Source organism: Callospermophilus lateralis, chromosome 8 (genome assembly GCF_048772815.1).
Source record: "Callospermophilus lateralis isolate mCalLat2 chromosome 8, mCalLat2.hap1, whole genome shotgun sequence".
Classification (NCBI taxonomy): domain Eukaryota; kingdom Metazoa; phylum Chordata; class Mammalia; order Rodentia; family Sciuridae; genus Callospermophilus; species Callospermophilus lateralis.
The window spans coordinates 97,419,420-97,437,859 of NC_135312.1; the positions used below are offsets into that span (position 1 = coordinate 97,419,420).

Sequence of the window (18,440 nt, forward strand, 5' to 3'; positions counted from 1 at the left end):
TCTCTTGCCTGCCTTGCCTCCTTGGTGGGAGCTGGGTCAGAGGGGCCATCACGGAACCCAAAGAAAAAGGTAATTCTCTGTCTGTGTGTCATTATTTCATGCCAGCCCAGTTCTCCTGGAGTGACCCTGCCCCATTTAGTTATGTGCCAGGGCAATTCTAGGACTTCGGCATTAAGCTAAAACCATGGAACAGTACTAAATTTGATCTAGGTGGGGCACATGTCATGGCTCTTGGCGAAAATGAACACAAATCCTCTCTAGAGGAAATCAAATGCAGAATACTTTTCACTCCACAGTCATGGTGGGATCATAGTATTTTGAAGAAACTCTTGTCATCACATAATTTGACTATAATACACTGTTGGACTCACAATAGAGAAAACTTCCAAGGTGGTGGGGAGGAAGAGAACAACAGGAGAAAAAAAAAGAGAGAGGAGAAAAGGAAAAGGGAGAGAAGATCCAACAGAATGAATTCCTTAAAACAAAAGACAAAAGGAAACAGCCACCATGAGTCCATACTAACACAGCAAATGAATTTAACTCAGTCAGCTAACCTATTATAATTTTCAGATACAGAATTCCAACTAACTAAATGAAGTGTTTAAGAAACAGAACAACAAATGAAAAATAAGCAAACAAGAAGAGATTACTGAAAATCACACTTTTGAAATAGAACAGTTAATTGTCACAATTAAAAATGCAAAACGGACAGGCAAAGCAGCAGATTAAAGAGAAACGTTAATGAGAGAAAACTAACGAGCTGAAGAGAAAGTTATTTAACAAGCTGTAAGACAGCTCTGAAGAATTTTAAAGAATGCAGTAGAGCAAAGAAAAAGAAAATAAAAGTGAAATCAAAGTTAAATGTCCCTGTACACATAATCTTTCTTCAATCGATACTTACAAAAGGATATTTTAAGAAAACCGATATTAATGGTTCCATAACTGGAAGGCCTAAACGTCTCTGATAATTTATATAATCTATAAAACATTCATAAAGAATCCAAAGGACTCTAGTAAAATCTTATCAGAAAACTACAATGTACTCATGTACAGGTATGTTTTATATTGAGTAAAAACCAAAGTTTTCCATTTTGTTTTTGCAGTTTTAACTATGTACAATAACAATGAACAGCCCAAATAATCCAAATAACCTCACCTCACATTCAGCAGATCAGCTGCCTTAATTCCCCTTTGTCTTTTATCATAACAGATCCTAAGGATTAGGATATGGAAATGGGGGGAGGCATTATTCCACCTACCACAGATGTCTACCAACAGGGATCAGTTCTCTGGTTTTTTTTTCATAAGGTATTTTATAAATTCAAAAGGTAATGTCATTCATTCCCCAAACCATTATTGGCACTGATAACAAACTGAAAGCTTTTTGGGAAAAGTCTGTTTCTTTAAAAGAATTTAAAATAAGAGAATTACTGATATACTATAAAGCCATGAAGCCAAATGGAAATAAGCAAGCAAGTATGTACACACAAGCAGTCGCCCTCCATTTAGCAGCCAAATGTATTATGCAAGGAAACCTTTGGTATACCTCCATCCCCAAACCGTTTGACAGGAGCTTCAAGAGCACTGAGCAGCTGGGAGCCAAATACATAAGCAGTTTAATTACTCACTTGACAGGAAACTTGCCACATCTATTAAAGAGATATTGTACTCGATTTATAGATGTTACAAAACATTGCTTATGTAAATCTGTGAATATTCCCTAACATAAACAGTTTTGCATCTGCTTCTTTTCTAGTGATAATACATCTTCTTTAATGAAAGTACTGACACCATTGGCAAAGCCTGATAAACTAGGATAGGACCAACTTATCTTCAAGATAATAAATTAACATTCAGGAATTTAAAATGCACTTATATTTTGGGATTATAACATCTAAGGGCATGAAAATATAACTTGAAAATTTTAAAAACTAATTTGAGTTTTTACTTGATTTAGCAAATATTTCTAGTCTTTTTGTACTTACATTTTCATTCTATATTATATTGGTAGACATCAATATTTGAAAGTTGGGTGTATAGATAAAATATCTTGCTCTAGTTTAGATCTTAAGTGCCCCTCAGAGGTCAATTTGGTGCTATTGGGAGGAGGTGGAAACTTTTAACAGATGAGGCCTACTGAGACGAACTGAGTCACTGGAAGTGTGCCTTCAGAGGGGATTGTGGAAAATGGACTCTTCTTTTTCTCTCTCTTTTACTTCCTGACCATGAGATGGGCAGTTTTAGAGATGTCATGATGTGCTACCACAAGCCTGAAGTAACAGGGCTAACTGAAATCTCTAAAATGCGAACCAAGAGAAACCTTTTCTGTTTATTAGTTGATTTCATCTTACATATAAATCAGAGTAACTGTGATTCCAAAGAAGAATTATTTCGGTGCACTGGATACAAGTGAATGTATAAGGATTTATAAGGAGCTATAACTATTCCAGGATTAGCATCTTACTTAATGATCTGATAGTGTCTAATGTTTAAATCCATGTACCATATGGATGGCCAAAAATACGTATCTGTTAATAATGTTGCCTACTCTCTCCTGTGTCTCTAAATGAGCAACACACACACACACACATACACACACACACCCCTCTACAAACAAATATGTGGCTTAAAATACTTCGCTTAATAAGGCTATGTTAATAATATGTATGGGAAAGATTTTCACAAGATTCCTCACTAAAGAGCTTTAATGTTCAGTTAGAAAAATTACCTCGTGCTCCTTTACAAAATCAAAAAAATAGAATATAAGTATCAATAAGTTATTACTTATTAAATACATACTATATGTATGTTAAATAATATGCCAGGAATTGTGATGTTTGTGTGTGAATACATGTGCATCACACACAGAGAACAGAAACATACACTATCTTAATTCTTTCAACAACTCTGATATTCCTTCTCTTTAAGGAAGAAAGAAATAGATATTTTATGTTAAAAAAAAGAAGAGGACCCCAAATTAAAGGATATAAAGTCATCTGGTAAACATTAGGTCCACATATGTGTTAAGGCATGAATTTTTCTTCCATTAATGAGATAAACAACAAATCTATACTAAGGTGAGATATTCATTTACACAACAATATATGGAGAAAAGACCATATACTTCAGCATATTTTAATCTGAAAAACCAAATCCTAAAACCAGATATTAAAGTTGTAATGCTGAGATTTTGTTTATTTTATTTATTTTTTTTTCTGACAGGATTTTATAGAACCCTCCTTCCTTATTTCTCCTATCAAATGCATTTCTTTGACTTACTGAACATTTGCTTCCTATCTTCCAAAGGTTAAAAGCACAGATTTTAGGTTCAAATCCTGACTGGGTCCCATCATCTGGGTTTAAATCCTTACTTTTCCACACACCAATTAGTTGGCCTATTTCTGTTGTATCCCCTGATGTGAAATGCAAGGATATATTTCTAGTACAGTCATGTGCTGTTTATCAAGGTTTTGGTCAATGACAGACTGCATATGTAATGATGATTCCGTAAGACAATTAATTTGCCTACTGATGGAAGAGCTTCCTTAGTTTGTATAAGAACACTCTGTAATGTTCATACAATGATATCATCTAGTGATGCATTCCTCACAATCTGTCCCTGTCATTAAGTGACACTTAGCTTTATTACATCACAGGATTAGAATGAAGATTAAATTGGAATATATGTAAAGGCCATTGTCTAGACTAGACAACCCAGGCAAGGTGGCTTGAGGATTTGTATGCCTAATAATTGTATGATATAAGGAAAATGTCATTATTCTGGTATCTTGATTATAGAAACAGTATCCTTATAGACTGCAAAAGTAGGAACCGAAAGCTTTCTAAAACAAATGACTGAGCAGCCCCTTAATGAATCAGACATTCTACTGGGGATTCAAAGTGAATAAAATATAATCTCCACCTTCAAACAGGACCCAGATCACCAAAACACACAGATACATTAACATTAATTGTAACCTTATTTTAAGCAGTCATATTAGTATTAAAAGGAAAATATTATGATAAAAGACAAAATAAATTGGCTCATTCTTGGGTAACTGATAAGTTGTGAGAGATAAAATGTGAAGTAGACCTTGGCCATAAGTTGGAGGAATGTTCCATAAAGAGCTGACATTTGTGAAGATGTGGACATACCTGGTTTTCAAGAAGTAATTACAGAAAGGTCATTGTGTTAAAAAAAATGATAGTTATTGACAAAAACAAATTTCAAGTACAGGTCAGAGAAAAATAAAAATATATTGCTTTATATAGAGAGAATTTACATTGGTGGCAAGGTGCTGTTTATCTTCCTTAAATGCAGAGATTTTTCATATATAAAATACCAACAAATAAAACTGTTCTTTCTCTTTGGGTGTAGTAGAAATTATATGAAATGTAGAGCTGCAAGTTCTTAATTTAGGTTTCAGCTCCACCAAATTCTGAATGTCTGATCACTGGTCTCAGCTTTCTTATCTGTAAATTTCAGTTAATAATGACATATACACACATATATCATTATGATACATATGTATATATATATGTATATAGATTGAAATAATGACATATATACATATATATCACTATGATATATATATCATATCACTATGATATATATGTATATATGTGAATATATATATTAAAATGATGTGGTAGTTTTGAAAGCACTATATACGTAGAAATATCAGTTATTTTATTAACAGATTTCCCCCTTTTATGTGAGAGGACAAAGGAAATATTTTCATTGCTCAAAGGCTAAAAATGTCTATGAAGTATTTTGTTCATGATAGTACAACTTTTCAAATATCTGTAGTTTGTTTTTATTAATGATATGTCTGAACAATATTGCACTCTTAATTTAGATGATACTGACACAAATGTAATAGCTTTTTATTTTTTGCTAGATGAACATAATACCTTTATTTATTTTTTTAATATGGAGCTGAGGATCAAACCCAGTGCCTCACACATGCTAGGCAGGCACTCTACTACTGAGCTACCACCCCATCCTGAAATGGAGTTTTGTTTTGTTTTGTTTTGTTTTTTTTTTACTTTACCATTTTATTCCTATTCCCTTTTGAGTAAAACAGTCATTTAAAAAATTATTTAATTCTTTTTTTGGATAGTGGGTAAAAGTGGGTTTTTTCCTTTCTAGTGTAGTGAATGCATGATAATTAAAATACCAATTGCAATGATATTTGTACTGGCTTGCAAAACTTTAATTTTATTTACTTTGAATTACATAAAGAACTGTCAAGAAAATTCTTCCACCTCTTTTGTAACTACAACTTGCCCTGAATCTGTGCATATCTGTGTATAGGCTGTTTCTGTTTGTGGTAATAATATGAGAATATATGAGAATTTCCACTTTGAAGTTGGACCATTAAAGAGAATTTTCTTAAAAAAAGAAAGAAATTACTCAAAGGTGAAGTTAGAGGTCAGGATGCAGGTAGGGAAGGGAGGTAGGAGAGGGTGGGCAGGCTGAGCTTAGGTGCAATGGGTATCAAGCCAAGAAAGAAGACCCAGGAGCAGCACCGGGTATAATAATGTCATATCCAGGAAAAGAACCTAGCAGGATCAAAGATTTTGGAAGGCTGAAAGAGCTCCATAAGTTATTTTCTGCCTGGTCTCAAAATTATTACTCATAGTAGTAAATCAAAGGCCATCAGATGAATAAAGTAAATAAGATATCCAAAGTCAGAACCAGATCATTCCTCATGAGAATTATTTATATCATGAATCCCAACTATCTTTCTTCATGGTTCATAAAAGAATCAAATATTTTTCTCATTAAAGCAAGTGCCTGGAATTTGGTATACATATATGCTTGTCCAGTCTGGCAGTACTCACCATTGGAAAATTAAACCTCTCCTGAATGGAAAAGCTAAGATCTCAACCTGAAACATGAACTCTGTGGCTGAAATGCAGCCTTCTTCCTGTGTAGAAGTGCTCAGATCCCAATTGGTTGTGATACTTTGGCCTTCAATAGCCAGGCCAAAGTGCTGTAATGCTATCCTCAATGAAAACAGAGGGAAGATGGTCCCACGTTTAATGTTTTCTAATCTGCTCTGTATCAGAAAGATGTCCGAGGGTCTAGGCTGTAACCATACACTTTCATTAAAAAACAATCACCTTACCCTCAATATGTCAAAAATGTTATCAGGAAGCCCTGCATCTGAAATCTGATGTCCCATCGACTGCCTAAAGCGTTCTCCTTCTCCACTGTCCTATCTATTTCAGTAAAATGAAACCCTATATTTATTGTCATTTCCTTTTACAAGACATTTCCTTTCAAGATATGTTCTTCTCATACCAGCAGAGGGAGGCCTGATCCACTTCCTGAGCTTTGAGACTGCTCAATTAAGTCTCTCAGGGATTCTCCAGGAGGAATGTAAGTTCCATCCTGTTCCAGCCCAATGCTGTACCGAGGTCTGGTTTCTTGTCTTTTATACCTAAGGAGAGACGATTGGGATGATTTTAGAAACTGAAATGTACTGACACAGATAAAGCATTGCAGATAAACACTAATCACAGCAGGTTTGATTTTATCACAAAAATGCAAGACAAGATCAAATGTTGCCCTTAGTTACGGTTTCTAAAATACAAATTTTAAATTTGGCAGATTTTTTTTAAAAATAAACTTCATGTTTTTTACACAGTGTCAACCATTTACAATTCTTCTGCTTCTTTCAACTGCACTTCTATATTCTGTTAATATTTCCACATAGTTTCAATATTTATTCCCTAAGTTATTTTCCTTTTAATTATAATGTTTTCAATTAGAACATGAATTCATTTGAATCAATTCATTGACACATTTGCAGAGTATCATAAATGAATATTGAATTGCTCAAAAGACAAATGACATGGGTATAAAGATCCTTCATATTTCATAAACTAGAAAATAAGTTCTTAGGTGACTGAAAATAGTTTGTAGCTGTCATACTTTATTATAACAACTTTTAATTTTAACATTTAATCTATAAATTATATTTAAAAATCCTTTATATGAGAAATTTTTAGCTCAAGAAATATGAAATAAATTGAACTACTCAAAGTTCAGTGTACTCCTTGCTTTACTTAGAATCAACCTGAGAAGTAATCAGTCCTGGAACTCCTCTCTGATTTCCTTAGAGATGAAATATTTATAAGAATAGTTTTGATGTCTGAAGTAGAAATGAGTTGGGTACCTATTTATAACTTCATTGGGATAACCATATTTGTCAATAGTTTCAAATATTTTAAGTCTAAAATCCAATTAGACCAAGGAAAGCTTCAATGAAGAAGATCAACAGAAAAAAAATGGTAGAATATTAGTTTATGAAAGGTACTATGAATGCCAAATTCCATATCTATGTTAGAAACTTACCTGAAGTAACAAAATAAAATGATAAGGACCAATAGCAAACTACAGACAGTCACAGATATAAGTAAGGCCTTGTGGTGTATAGGTCCATCAACAAAATCTGAAATTAAAAAGAGAGTCATGATATGGAGAATATTTTTACTTAAAATGAGGAAATAACTTTTTCTCAAAAGTACTTGCTAAGCAATATATCCAAGATATGAAAACACTTTTAGCACGACAATTGATTAAAAATATATAGACACTCAAAACTACATGTTTGACTTATGTCAATCATCCTTCATGTAGACACATTTCAACAGCACACATTTCCTCTCTGGAAGGAATGGACTTGGCACAGGATAAACCCATGGAGAGAACAGGACAAGAGCAAATGGATGTCCTTCATGAATACAATTTTTTACAAATGGAAACACATGAATGTGTTCTTGCCAAAGAATATGTGAAACTTTTAAATGATATTATATATTATTAAGTATATATAATATAAAATTTATAATATAAAAATACATTAAACATATTCACTTTGTCTTAACTCTCATTCTTGACAAACCGGATTTACTTAATGCTTGTTTTCTCAAACTTTGTATGAGTAAGAATGACAGAAAGACATTCAATACAAATGCATACTTTCATTTACTGACTGTGTGTGTATGGGTTTTTGTTTGTTGGTTAGCTAGTTGGTACTGGGGATTGAAGGCAAGACCACTTTACCACTGAGCTACATCCTAGCCTTTTTTATTTTGAGATACAGTCTTGCTAAGTTGCTGAGGCTGGCCTCAAACCTGCAATCCTCCTGCCTTAGCCTCCCAAGTCAATGGGATTACTGGTCTGAGCCACCACACCCAGGTAATTTTTATGCAGCGGTTGCTGGGCCATATTTTGAGAAAAATGACTTAAAGCCATGTGCACTGTACTCATACAGTAACAGAATAAGTACTGTTTTTGTTAAGGGCAACATTTACCCTTGACAAGAGTTATTATTGTCTTTTATTACAAGTGGAGATTTTCCAACTGTGTATCTTTACAAATATGGCCACCCAAACAATTTCTTTGGATGAAGTTCTTATCCCACCCAATGTTACTTTTTTTCCATTAAAAAAGTATGTTATATGAAGAAAAACTAAAAAGCATCAGCTAACTAAAGTTAAAAACAAAATCACTACCTCATTACCACACAGGAGAATTTATAGCCAACAGTTAAGTATATGCCATCTTGATATCATTGTAATGAATAAAAAAATTCATGAGCAAAATCATTAAAAAATAGTATAATATATTGCATTATAGATTATTTTCATTTATAATATTGTGAACATTTTCCAAAACAACAAGTGTTTTTTTTTTTCCTGAAACATGATTTAAAGACTACATATTATTATATGTAGGGACATCCTAATTAGCCAGTCTTCTCTTGTTTATTTAGGAGATTTCAAAGATTTTGCTTTAATACTTCTTTATTATAATAAAAACAATCCTATAGTAAGTAAACACATATGTCTTGGCACATGTCAATGCTTATTTCTTTGGAATTCCTAAAATAATTATTAGGTTAAAGGACATATATTTCAAGTCATATTGTCAAACATCCTTTATAAAGACTGCATTATCAATGTAAGAATGTTTTAACTATTTTGAAAAGATTTCAGCCTTACAGAGAATGTATGAGAATAAACAACTCCAATATGCTAATTATTCTCATTGTTAAAATTTTATATTTGTTTTATAATTCTCTTGCTCTGTTAGTGTCCCATACATGTGTGTGTATCAATATACACACACATACGTCTACATATATTTGCATTTGTATTTATTTACTTTTGTATGTCTGTATTATTTTTTAACTATATAATGTTGCAGAATAACACTCCTATCCACTTGTAAATACTTCTAATATGAATGTTATAATTTACTTAAGAGTCTAAAATATATGTTTAATAATTATTTATGATCCATATGAATATTTATGAAAGTTGTCTATTTCTCAAAGACTAGATGATGAACATTAAAAACAAGTAGTTTTATATTCATAAATTCAGAAATGTTGCCAATAGTCCAGGATAAAGGGGTTCAGAACTTAACTTCTAAAGTACTCTGCAAAAGCCACGCCAGCTTTAAAGCAGTGGAACATATGCAATAGCAAGTGCATTGTCTAAAATGTACTACTTAGCAAATCTTGAAAATAATTTGTAGATTCTTAAAATTAGCAGGCTGAAATTTTGAACAAAAATTATTTCAGTAAAATTTTCCTCCATTTCCTACGTATAAATAATAAAAAAAAACAACTGTAACTAGAAACTTAGGTTAAAATGTATTCCCAGTTTTAAAAGTAAGAAAAGTTTGATTTTGCAGAAATTCAAAAAGAATGCTACTCAACTAAAAATACAGAGGTTCACATAATCACAACACATTTTCAGTATAAGGACACAAAACTCTTTTTGATTCCAGTGATGCAGTTTTACTAAAATTCTCACCTTCCCTTGTCTTTTATTTTTCATGTAAATGATGAGTACAGAATATACCCTAAACTGCAAGAACACTGTATTTACTTCTCATTTCATGATATTTCTGGTTTGTGAAAACAATGAGACCACAAAGGCTCTAAAAGGTTCTCTCCTTACCAATAAGCTCTTTCTCTAAGGCTAGTTTTACCTCCCTTTTCACATTTTTTTTTTTTTGCCCCAATACCCTAGCGCTTGCAGCCTCCCTGTCCATCCCCCTGTCTCTCCTCATGAACAGGTGATCCTTAGCAATGCACCTTTTGTCATGCCAGTCATGTTTTAATCTACCATTACCTGGGCTCAGAGCATTAACAAATGTAAACATTCAAGTCTCTGCCAGAGTCTCCAAAGCCAACACGGCCAGATACCTATCAGGAAAAGAGCAGAGCCCACAGTTCTCTCTGGGCAGCTTATTTCTACCTGTACTGTCACTCCAACTACTCAGGAAATGGAACCAAGAGGTCCCCAGGGATGTCTAACTGACTCCAAGAGGCAAGTAAGGATAACCAGCAACTTCGAAACAAAACTGCACCTGTCACTACTAATGACCCAGCAGAGGAGTAGTTAGGAACTCCTCAGGCTGACAGGACTGTGTTTACAGGACTAGAAGGTGGTTCATATTTGCAACATGAAATAAAAAGGAAAAAAAATCATACAGCTAGAAAGTATCTTGGAAAATAATCACTTGCCCAAAGATATCTTTTCAAGCACTCTAAGTATTAATGATTATGGATAAGTGGGAGATATCATCCAATCAATACAGTATAAAGAATTTAAAAAGAACAGTCTTGACACACAATGTTAGTAATAACATTTTATATTTACTTTTATCATATGTTGGGATTTCTTTTTACAGTTAAATCTAGATTTAAATTCTTCTTAAGAATAAAAACAATATTCTAGTTATTCTCACGTATAAAACTGTTTAGGATCGTATCTCCTGATAACAAAGGAGATTTAAGAAACAACTTTTATATCCAAATTCCTGTATGAGAATGGGGGGGATAAATTAATTACCTCTGAATTCCTTTCATCTGTCTTACACACAAATTTAATCCAAATTTCCCAGATAGGAATTGAGTGTTTATTTTATTTATTTTTTTTGGGGGGGGGTATGGGAGGACAAATACCAGTACATTTTATGTACACTGGTAAGAAAAGACAGAGACTGGCAATGGGCACAAAACCTAGTCATGTCTCATTCTCAAGAGCTGCCCAGTTGGAAAGCAGTTCTACCCACTTTAACAATTGCCCCTTTTTGCAGCTCCTCCAAGTCTGAATGGCCTCAGGGTAGAGGAGTTCTCCTTGCCTTGGCCACAGCTCAAGGACTGGGCCTCTCACCAGCCTGCTCTCCTGATGCCAATTCTGCACAGCCCACAGCTTCCTAAATACAGGCTCCCACAAGAGTCGAGCCACTCAGCAGCTACCTCAGGAGGAGATCCATGCAGAGTGAGAAACCAGGACGAAAGGGGCCGGCTGTTCAGTAGCCTTTGGTGTCCTGGGCCAGTCCACAGACCAGTCCACTCTCTAGTTACAGATCATGAACGTGGTCCCCTGCATGTTTGAGTGGCTTTGGATATCTGCTCGGCTTTCCTGCGCCATCTCTTCTCCAGTGCCAGTCACAACAGCCTATGCTTATTCACACCAAGAACACACAGTGGGCACCAAAGGAGCGAAGCATTGCAAGAAATGTTAGCACTACTCTCTAGCAAGGAACTGAGCTCAGTCTCGTATACTGGTCTACAATACTGAGGGCACAACCTGCACAACAGAAGGTCAATTCTGGGCTTCCCTTCACATGCTGTACACTAGCATACATTCAATCTGTTGAGGAGAATATGGATGTTTCACTAGATATATGCCTTTACCTACAGACTTTAGTTTATAATGGGCAATATCTAAAGGACAGCATTTTATTTACTTAGTTGTTGGCTTATTTATTTGTACTAGGGATCTAACTCCGGGTGCTCTTCCACTGAGCTACATCCCCAGCTTTATTTTATTTTATTTTTTGAGACAGGGCCTAAGTTGCCCAGGTTGGCCTTAAATTTGTTATCCTCCCACCTCATCCTCCCAAATCACTGAGATTATAGATGGGTGTATACCACCATTTCTGGCATGTCAGGGATAGCATTTTAAAATAAATCTGTAAGCTGCTCACATTATATTTATTAAATGGAAAAATAATTTTCAACTTTGGAAATTCTGTATTATAATTTGACTGAAACTACATTAAAATTATCACATTCCAAAACAGAAGGTTATTTCTGAAAAATTTTTTATAGTCTATGTAGTATATGATTAATTTCAATATTTAAACATTAAAACCCACACCAACTTTCTTCAACTATAGAAATTTTGTTTTTTCAAAAGCCAAATCAGCATCTTACTTAAAAAAGCAAGAGCTTCTATTTATTTCATTTTGACACTGTTATTTTTTTAAGCGTTCATTAAAAATAAATAAATGCTGTTATAAACTGGGTATGGTGGCAGATGCCTGTAATATTGGTGGCTTGGGAGGCTAAGGCAGGAGGATCACAAGTTCAAAGCCAGCCTCAGCAAAAGTAAGGCACTAAACAACTCATTGAGACCCTCTCTCTAAATAAAATACAGAATAGGGCTGGGGATGTGGCTCAGTTGTCGAGTGCCCTGAGTTCAATCCTGGGTAACAAATAAATAAATCAATGTGACTTAAGAAGTAATTTTGGAATGAGGGACTTCTTCACATCATCCTTCACTTCAGAACAGACATTTCTTGTCATTTCTATTCTTACCACCAGCTGTAGTGTTACTAGGCTTCTGAGTCATATTTTGTTTTTGATGAAGGTGTTGGAGTTGATATAATTATTTTTCATATTTCCTCATTCTTGAGAAAGAATATTATCCTAAGGTATTTTGCTTTGCTGGTGCTGCAGTGAAAAATAAGCAAAGCAAATAGTGCCACGCACAGGCTGTGTAAATTTGATGAAGTTAACCTTTTTGTATATTGCAATTTCCTCATCTTTAAAATGGGACTATCAGTCCTAAGTACCTCGTAGAGTTACTGTAAGGTATAAATTGGGTTACTTTACATTAGTCATTTTAGTTTTTAAATTTCATCCATGTAGCCTATCCTTCCTCACACTTAGGTAATTCTTGTTCATCTGTAAAGTCTTATTCAGGCATCACTTCTACAAGGCTATTTTGATATCCTCCCACCCCAGAGCTAGCCACTCACTTTTTTATGTAACTAACATACTTTATTGTCTAACTCTATTATTGAAATATTTTCACCAAAACTAAGTCAATTATTTACATTTTCTTTCTCGAATTCTAAAGTATAGTTTGGAAAGCAAAAATTGTCTTTATCTATTTCTATATATCTTATTGCTTGATTTTCTTTTAAATTGTGAACTTTTTATGTGAATTCTTTTTCTTTTTAAGAAATAAAATCAGCCAGGTATGATGTAGCACACTTGTAATCCCAGTGGCTTGGGAGTCTGAGGCAGGAGGATCACAAGTTCAAAGCCGGTCTCAGCAACTTAACAAAGTCCTAAGCAACTCAGTAAGACCCTGTCTCAAAATAAAAAATAAAGAGGGCTAGGGGTATGGCTCAATGGTTAAGTGCTCCCTGAGTTCAATCCCCACTACAAAAAAAAAAAAAAAAAGGAGAGAGAAAGAAAGAAAGAAAATCCACCATGAAGGATCGCTTGAACCCACTTATATAATACTTAGGAATCAAGACCACAAAAATACAAATAATTATTTGTGTGAGAACAAAGAGGAGAAAGGAAACATGGGAGTTGTTTTTAATATAAAATCCTTTGGGATTTAATTCTTTTTTTCAATGAGCAAAACTTAAATGTATAAGTTTTAAAGTTAAAACTTATAAACATCATCCCTATTTTATCAGTCTATTGATATATGATGAGTAAAAATTACTCTAACATTGATAAAATGAAATGTCATACAGCAAATGATCTTTCATTTAGTCTTTTATAAAGTCTTTATTTTAAAATCAAGGAAGCCAAATGGTAGTTTCCAAGTTAAATACAACTTCTGAATACCTTTTGTGGGTAAGCATGAAGCACCATCTCCCTCTGCTCTCCTGAGACACCCTGCAAGCTCTAGGAACTACGACTCTGGGAGGGAAGTGGGGAGAAGTCAAAGTAACACACATCCTAAAAATGGAATCACAGGCAACTACTGTCCCCAGAACTGTCTGCAAGCCTCTCTGAGTGACAGGTTCATTATGTTATCTTGCCTCAGCCCTCTGTTTCAGCTCTGGAAAATGTTGCAGGTAGAAGAGCTGGAAAAAGAAAAAATGCTTCCCACGTTCATTTTTACTGTGCCCAAGATTTGCCAGCCTGAAATTCATCCTGGCCTTACCTCTGTTTTTCAGTGGAGGCAAAGTAGGGTGGAGGTCTTTATTACATTCATTCCTTTCTGTGCAGCATTCAATCGATCTTCTTTGATGAGGAATAGGAGTGTCCTAAAATTGAACACAAACAGCTTTTAGTGAGTCTCCTCTAAATTTCAAACTCAGTTCATCTAAAATATAAGAAACGATTACTAAGAGAACTCATTTAAACATCCAATAATTTTATACAAATATCTTGAAAATGTTAGTTTGTATCAGATAATTCATTTCAAATTATTGGATATTATTACAACTTCTGCATTTCAATCAAATTACCACTATATTTGTAATAATCAGTGTCCATAATCTGAGGAAGAAGTCTTGGTTTAATGGAATTAGATAAAATGGATTTTGAAGAATATGAACTAATGACACACTAACAAGAAGTGAACAAAAATAAAAAGGACATTTCAAAAAAAAAAAAAAAGGGAGAATTGGTCCAATGAGAATTTTTAATTACTTTCCAGATTACTAAAAATGGGCTAGCCATGAAAAATAACTATTTTGTCTTACTTGAATCTTGGTAGAAATATAGCCAATACAAAATTACAAATGAAATCAGGTTATCTTCCTTACCCGACACTGAAAATCTGAACCTTCTAATCCTAGACACCCAGAAGTGACCACCGGCATCCCAGAGTCATCTTCCTCTATCATTGTGAAACAATATCCGTCTGTGCTAAAAGCAAAACCAGCAGAAAGACACAGAGAGAGAGAGATAGGTGGGGAGGCAGAGGGAGAAAGTCTGTGAGTTCAGGGAAAGCAAAATACATGACATGTATCATTTGCTTCATTATAAATAAGGAGAAAGTCAATGATCTTTATAGGTTACACACTTTGGAGAATCTCAAAACTTCCCTTTTATGAAAGTAAACTTAATTATCATAGAAACATTTAGTAATATCTTCTCTACCTAGGAATTTGTGCAACGGGATGTAAAATGTCCAAATAACACATTTCATTTATTAACATGGATAACCATATATACCACTTGATGAACTTTGGCCCTTCACAGATACCACTTACCTGGAGAAATCAAGACATAAAACTCTGAGGAAGTAGTACCATCCTCACCTTTTATGTGAGAAAACTGAGGCTTAAAGAACATGAGTCATACAGTCAGTGAGAGAAGGAAGGCAGGAGTTGGAACCCATGAAGGTGAACATTCAGGCCGGCTCTCCTTGGCTTGAGGTAGTGAAGTAAACTTATTATCACTGAGGTATGACAACTACAGACAGGTAGGAGTCAGTCCAGCAGGGCACAACTTAGGTAGCAAAGACTCCACCATTGGGTTCCCCTGCCTCTGGGTTGCCAGAAGTTTGACTTAAGCAGTCTGGGCTTATGCTGGGAGTGGATAAGGGCAGACAACAGAAAGAAGGGGTTTTGTCAAAACAATCAAAAAAAGGAAATTTTTAATTTTTATGTTTTCCTAGGTTAACATTCACTGATGCCATATATATTTTTTTTGAACAAGAGAGAAAACAGTAATATTTCTTCTATTTTACAGATGAAGAAACTGGAGATAAGAGAGAATACTACACTTAAATAAGGTTGAAAGATAAATATTTGCAGAACCAGGGTTTGGATAAAGGCTCTCTTACTTAATTCCCACATAATTTTTTGCTATCCTGGGACTAAAATGAAAAACAAGAACTGGTAAAAATATAACTATTTGAAAACAGACATTACTGTCTTCACAAGTTTAGGTAATAAATGCCAGTAGACTCCCAGTGTAAGCCATAAGCCACTACTGCAGGTCTTCTGAATCAAAGTACTAAAACATATCTCCATTATTTTCTTAGGCATATGCAAGTTCAATGTCCAAGATGGAGATGACAACAGTCCTGGAAGGTCAGGGAAGGAAGCTTGGAGCATATATTAGCTGTGATTTGTAGTTTGCCTGTTCTGTCTTAGCGGTAGCAGCATTCTGCCATACATAAGACCTTCAGTTATCATCAACATTTTTAGAAGTGTTTACTCAGCTTATCACCCTCAAGCAATCCAGCATGCCTCAGTTTATAAGAAGTAGCTGAGCAAAGTCCACACATACTAATGAATGGCTTGGAAGGGTCAATGATAAATACCTTTGTCAGACGAAGGTCAAATGCATGAATATTACTGAGAAGAAAAAAATTCTCAATAGCCCATGTTCTAAATTCTCTGGGGCTTTTTAGCCAATTCACTAAAATTGCCAGGAAAATGTAAACCATATAGATGCTGAAGGTAATAAATATGTGTTCCTTAGAAATTTAAACAATTTGAGTGAAAAGTACTCATATGGTTTTTAAAATTCTTTTCCTACATACTTAGACGATATATAACCTACATTTCTTATCTAAAGCAAGATTCAGGAACTATCAGAAATAAGCCATCCTAATTTTCTGACATTAGGAATTCACAGGGGCTATAGCAGTCAATGTAATATATTAAATCTACAGAATAGTTTCTCCTTAATCATGAGTTCCCTTTAATCAAAGACTGAAAATAAGGACTTGTAAATTTATAAGAGTAAAAAAAGTGGGGAGGGGTGCTGTGCATGGTGGCATATGCCTGTATTCCCAGTCACTCAGGAGGCTGAGGCAGGAATATCACAAGTTTGAGGCAAGCATAAGCAATTTATGGAGGCCCCCATCTCAAAATAAAAAATAAAAAAGGCTGGGGATGCAACTCAGTGATGGTGCAAACCTCTATGCTTATTTTCTTGACACCAGTATTGCCAAAAAAAAAAAAAAAATTAAAAAGGCAATAGAAAAATCAGATAAAGATGTTGGCAAGTACTGTTGTAATGCCCTAGAAAATATAAAACTGAAGGAGAATAACTCAAGCTTTAAATGTACACCTCCTTGTTTGCAAAGAGAGAAATCAAAAAATATATAAAAGGATGGTGAAAGAGAGAAAGACTCTGGAGAAAAGAATTCATCTGCCATCAATATAAATTCAGAAAGGAATATTAGTTGAAGAACAAGAAAGAAGGTGACAGAGCCATTTTGGGGCATATTATCTGCAGCAAGCTAAAGTAATTTATAAATTCCTCACTGAAACTGTTGTCTAGCAAGGAATATTAACTGGAAACTAGCTTGAGAATCACAGGAGAGCTTTCAATTCTCAACCAAGCATAAATCTAAACCAACCTATGCTCCAGAGTCAAAGCTGATCAACTCTGCCCACCATCAAGAGCTGGTCGCTGGATGTCACACACAGAGGGCAACTGACTCCTCCCATTGGCTTATTGATGTTATGCTGCCTGGGTGACCTATTTAAACTTAGTTCTGTGTGTGCAGATTATCAGCCTCATTCCTACAGTGTTGATAGTGACAGGAAGAGGAAATGAAAAATCATAATGGAAATCAAAATAGAAATAATTTTAAAACCAAATCAAAAGTAGTGAGATGTATACATTAATATAGGATGAGTCACGATGAGAGTGGTGATCATGAATTTTTAAAAATAGAAGAACAACAGATGTACCATTTTTAAAATTCTGCCCCCTCTGGGTCACAGGCAAAGAAAAGTACACAACGAAACAGGATAGCACTTGAGAGCATACAAAGTGTTGCTGATGGATGCCTCACGGAACACCAAATTCATAAAAAAGCAAAGAATGTGAGAATTCAAAGGTTACATGAGGTCACAGCAGGGAAAATATAGCCCAACTCTCTAGAAGGTTCTGCAGGATTAAGGCTTCTTAAATTTGACCAATATTCTAAGAGCAAAAGTGTGTCTGGAACATCTAGGAAGATCATCAGGGGAGTAATCATTTCAAGAGATTTTTCAGTGTGTCCAAGTGAACATAAACCAACGAGGAAGGAGTACACCTGCTTTAAAGCTTCGAGGGACTAAATGATATGCTTTTTAGGTGGATATGCAAGTAGAGACTGAGGGTTTTTAATTCCTCTTATTTCTGGTCACATCAGTTTATAATCCTCATTCATGAGCTTTGTCGATGGTGAAAAACTTCATACGTCATTTAAAACTGCACTGACAGCATTTTGATTTAACGTGAGTACAGTGTGTACAAGGCTCATCCAAGCCTTGGTCCCTTCAACTCTATTCTTCCACTAAGACCTCAGGTCTCTCTTTTGAAAACCCAAGGGCTGCTCACAGCCACCAAGCTGAGAAGGCACTATCGTAAAACTTTTCCTCTAAATAGTTTAAATCTTTATAAAGATTAGCGTTG

General features: G+C 34.7%; 1 protein-coding gene across 1 annotated transcript in view; it reads right to left on the minus strand.

The window, feature by feature from the left end:
• The window catches only part of Bmpr1b (bone morphogenetic protein receptor type 1B), a 140,511-nt gene that overhangs the window by 15,705 nt on the left and 106,366 nt on the right, over positions 1-18,440 (minus strand). The window contains exons 3-6 of the mRNA XM_076863860.2: positions 14,840-14,942; positions 14,233-14,335; positions 7,367-7,463; positions 6,311-6,449 (exon numbers count right to left, since the gene is read on the minus strand). Coding sequence (XP_076719975.1) covers positions 6,311-6,449; positions 7,367-7,463; positions 14,233-14,335; positions 14,840-14,942 — 442 coding nt within the window. The remainder of the gene's footprint in view (positions 1-6,310; positions 6,450-7,366; positions 7,464-14,232; positions 14,336-14,839; positions 14,943-18,440) is intronic.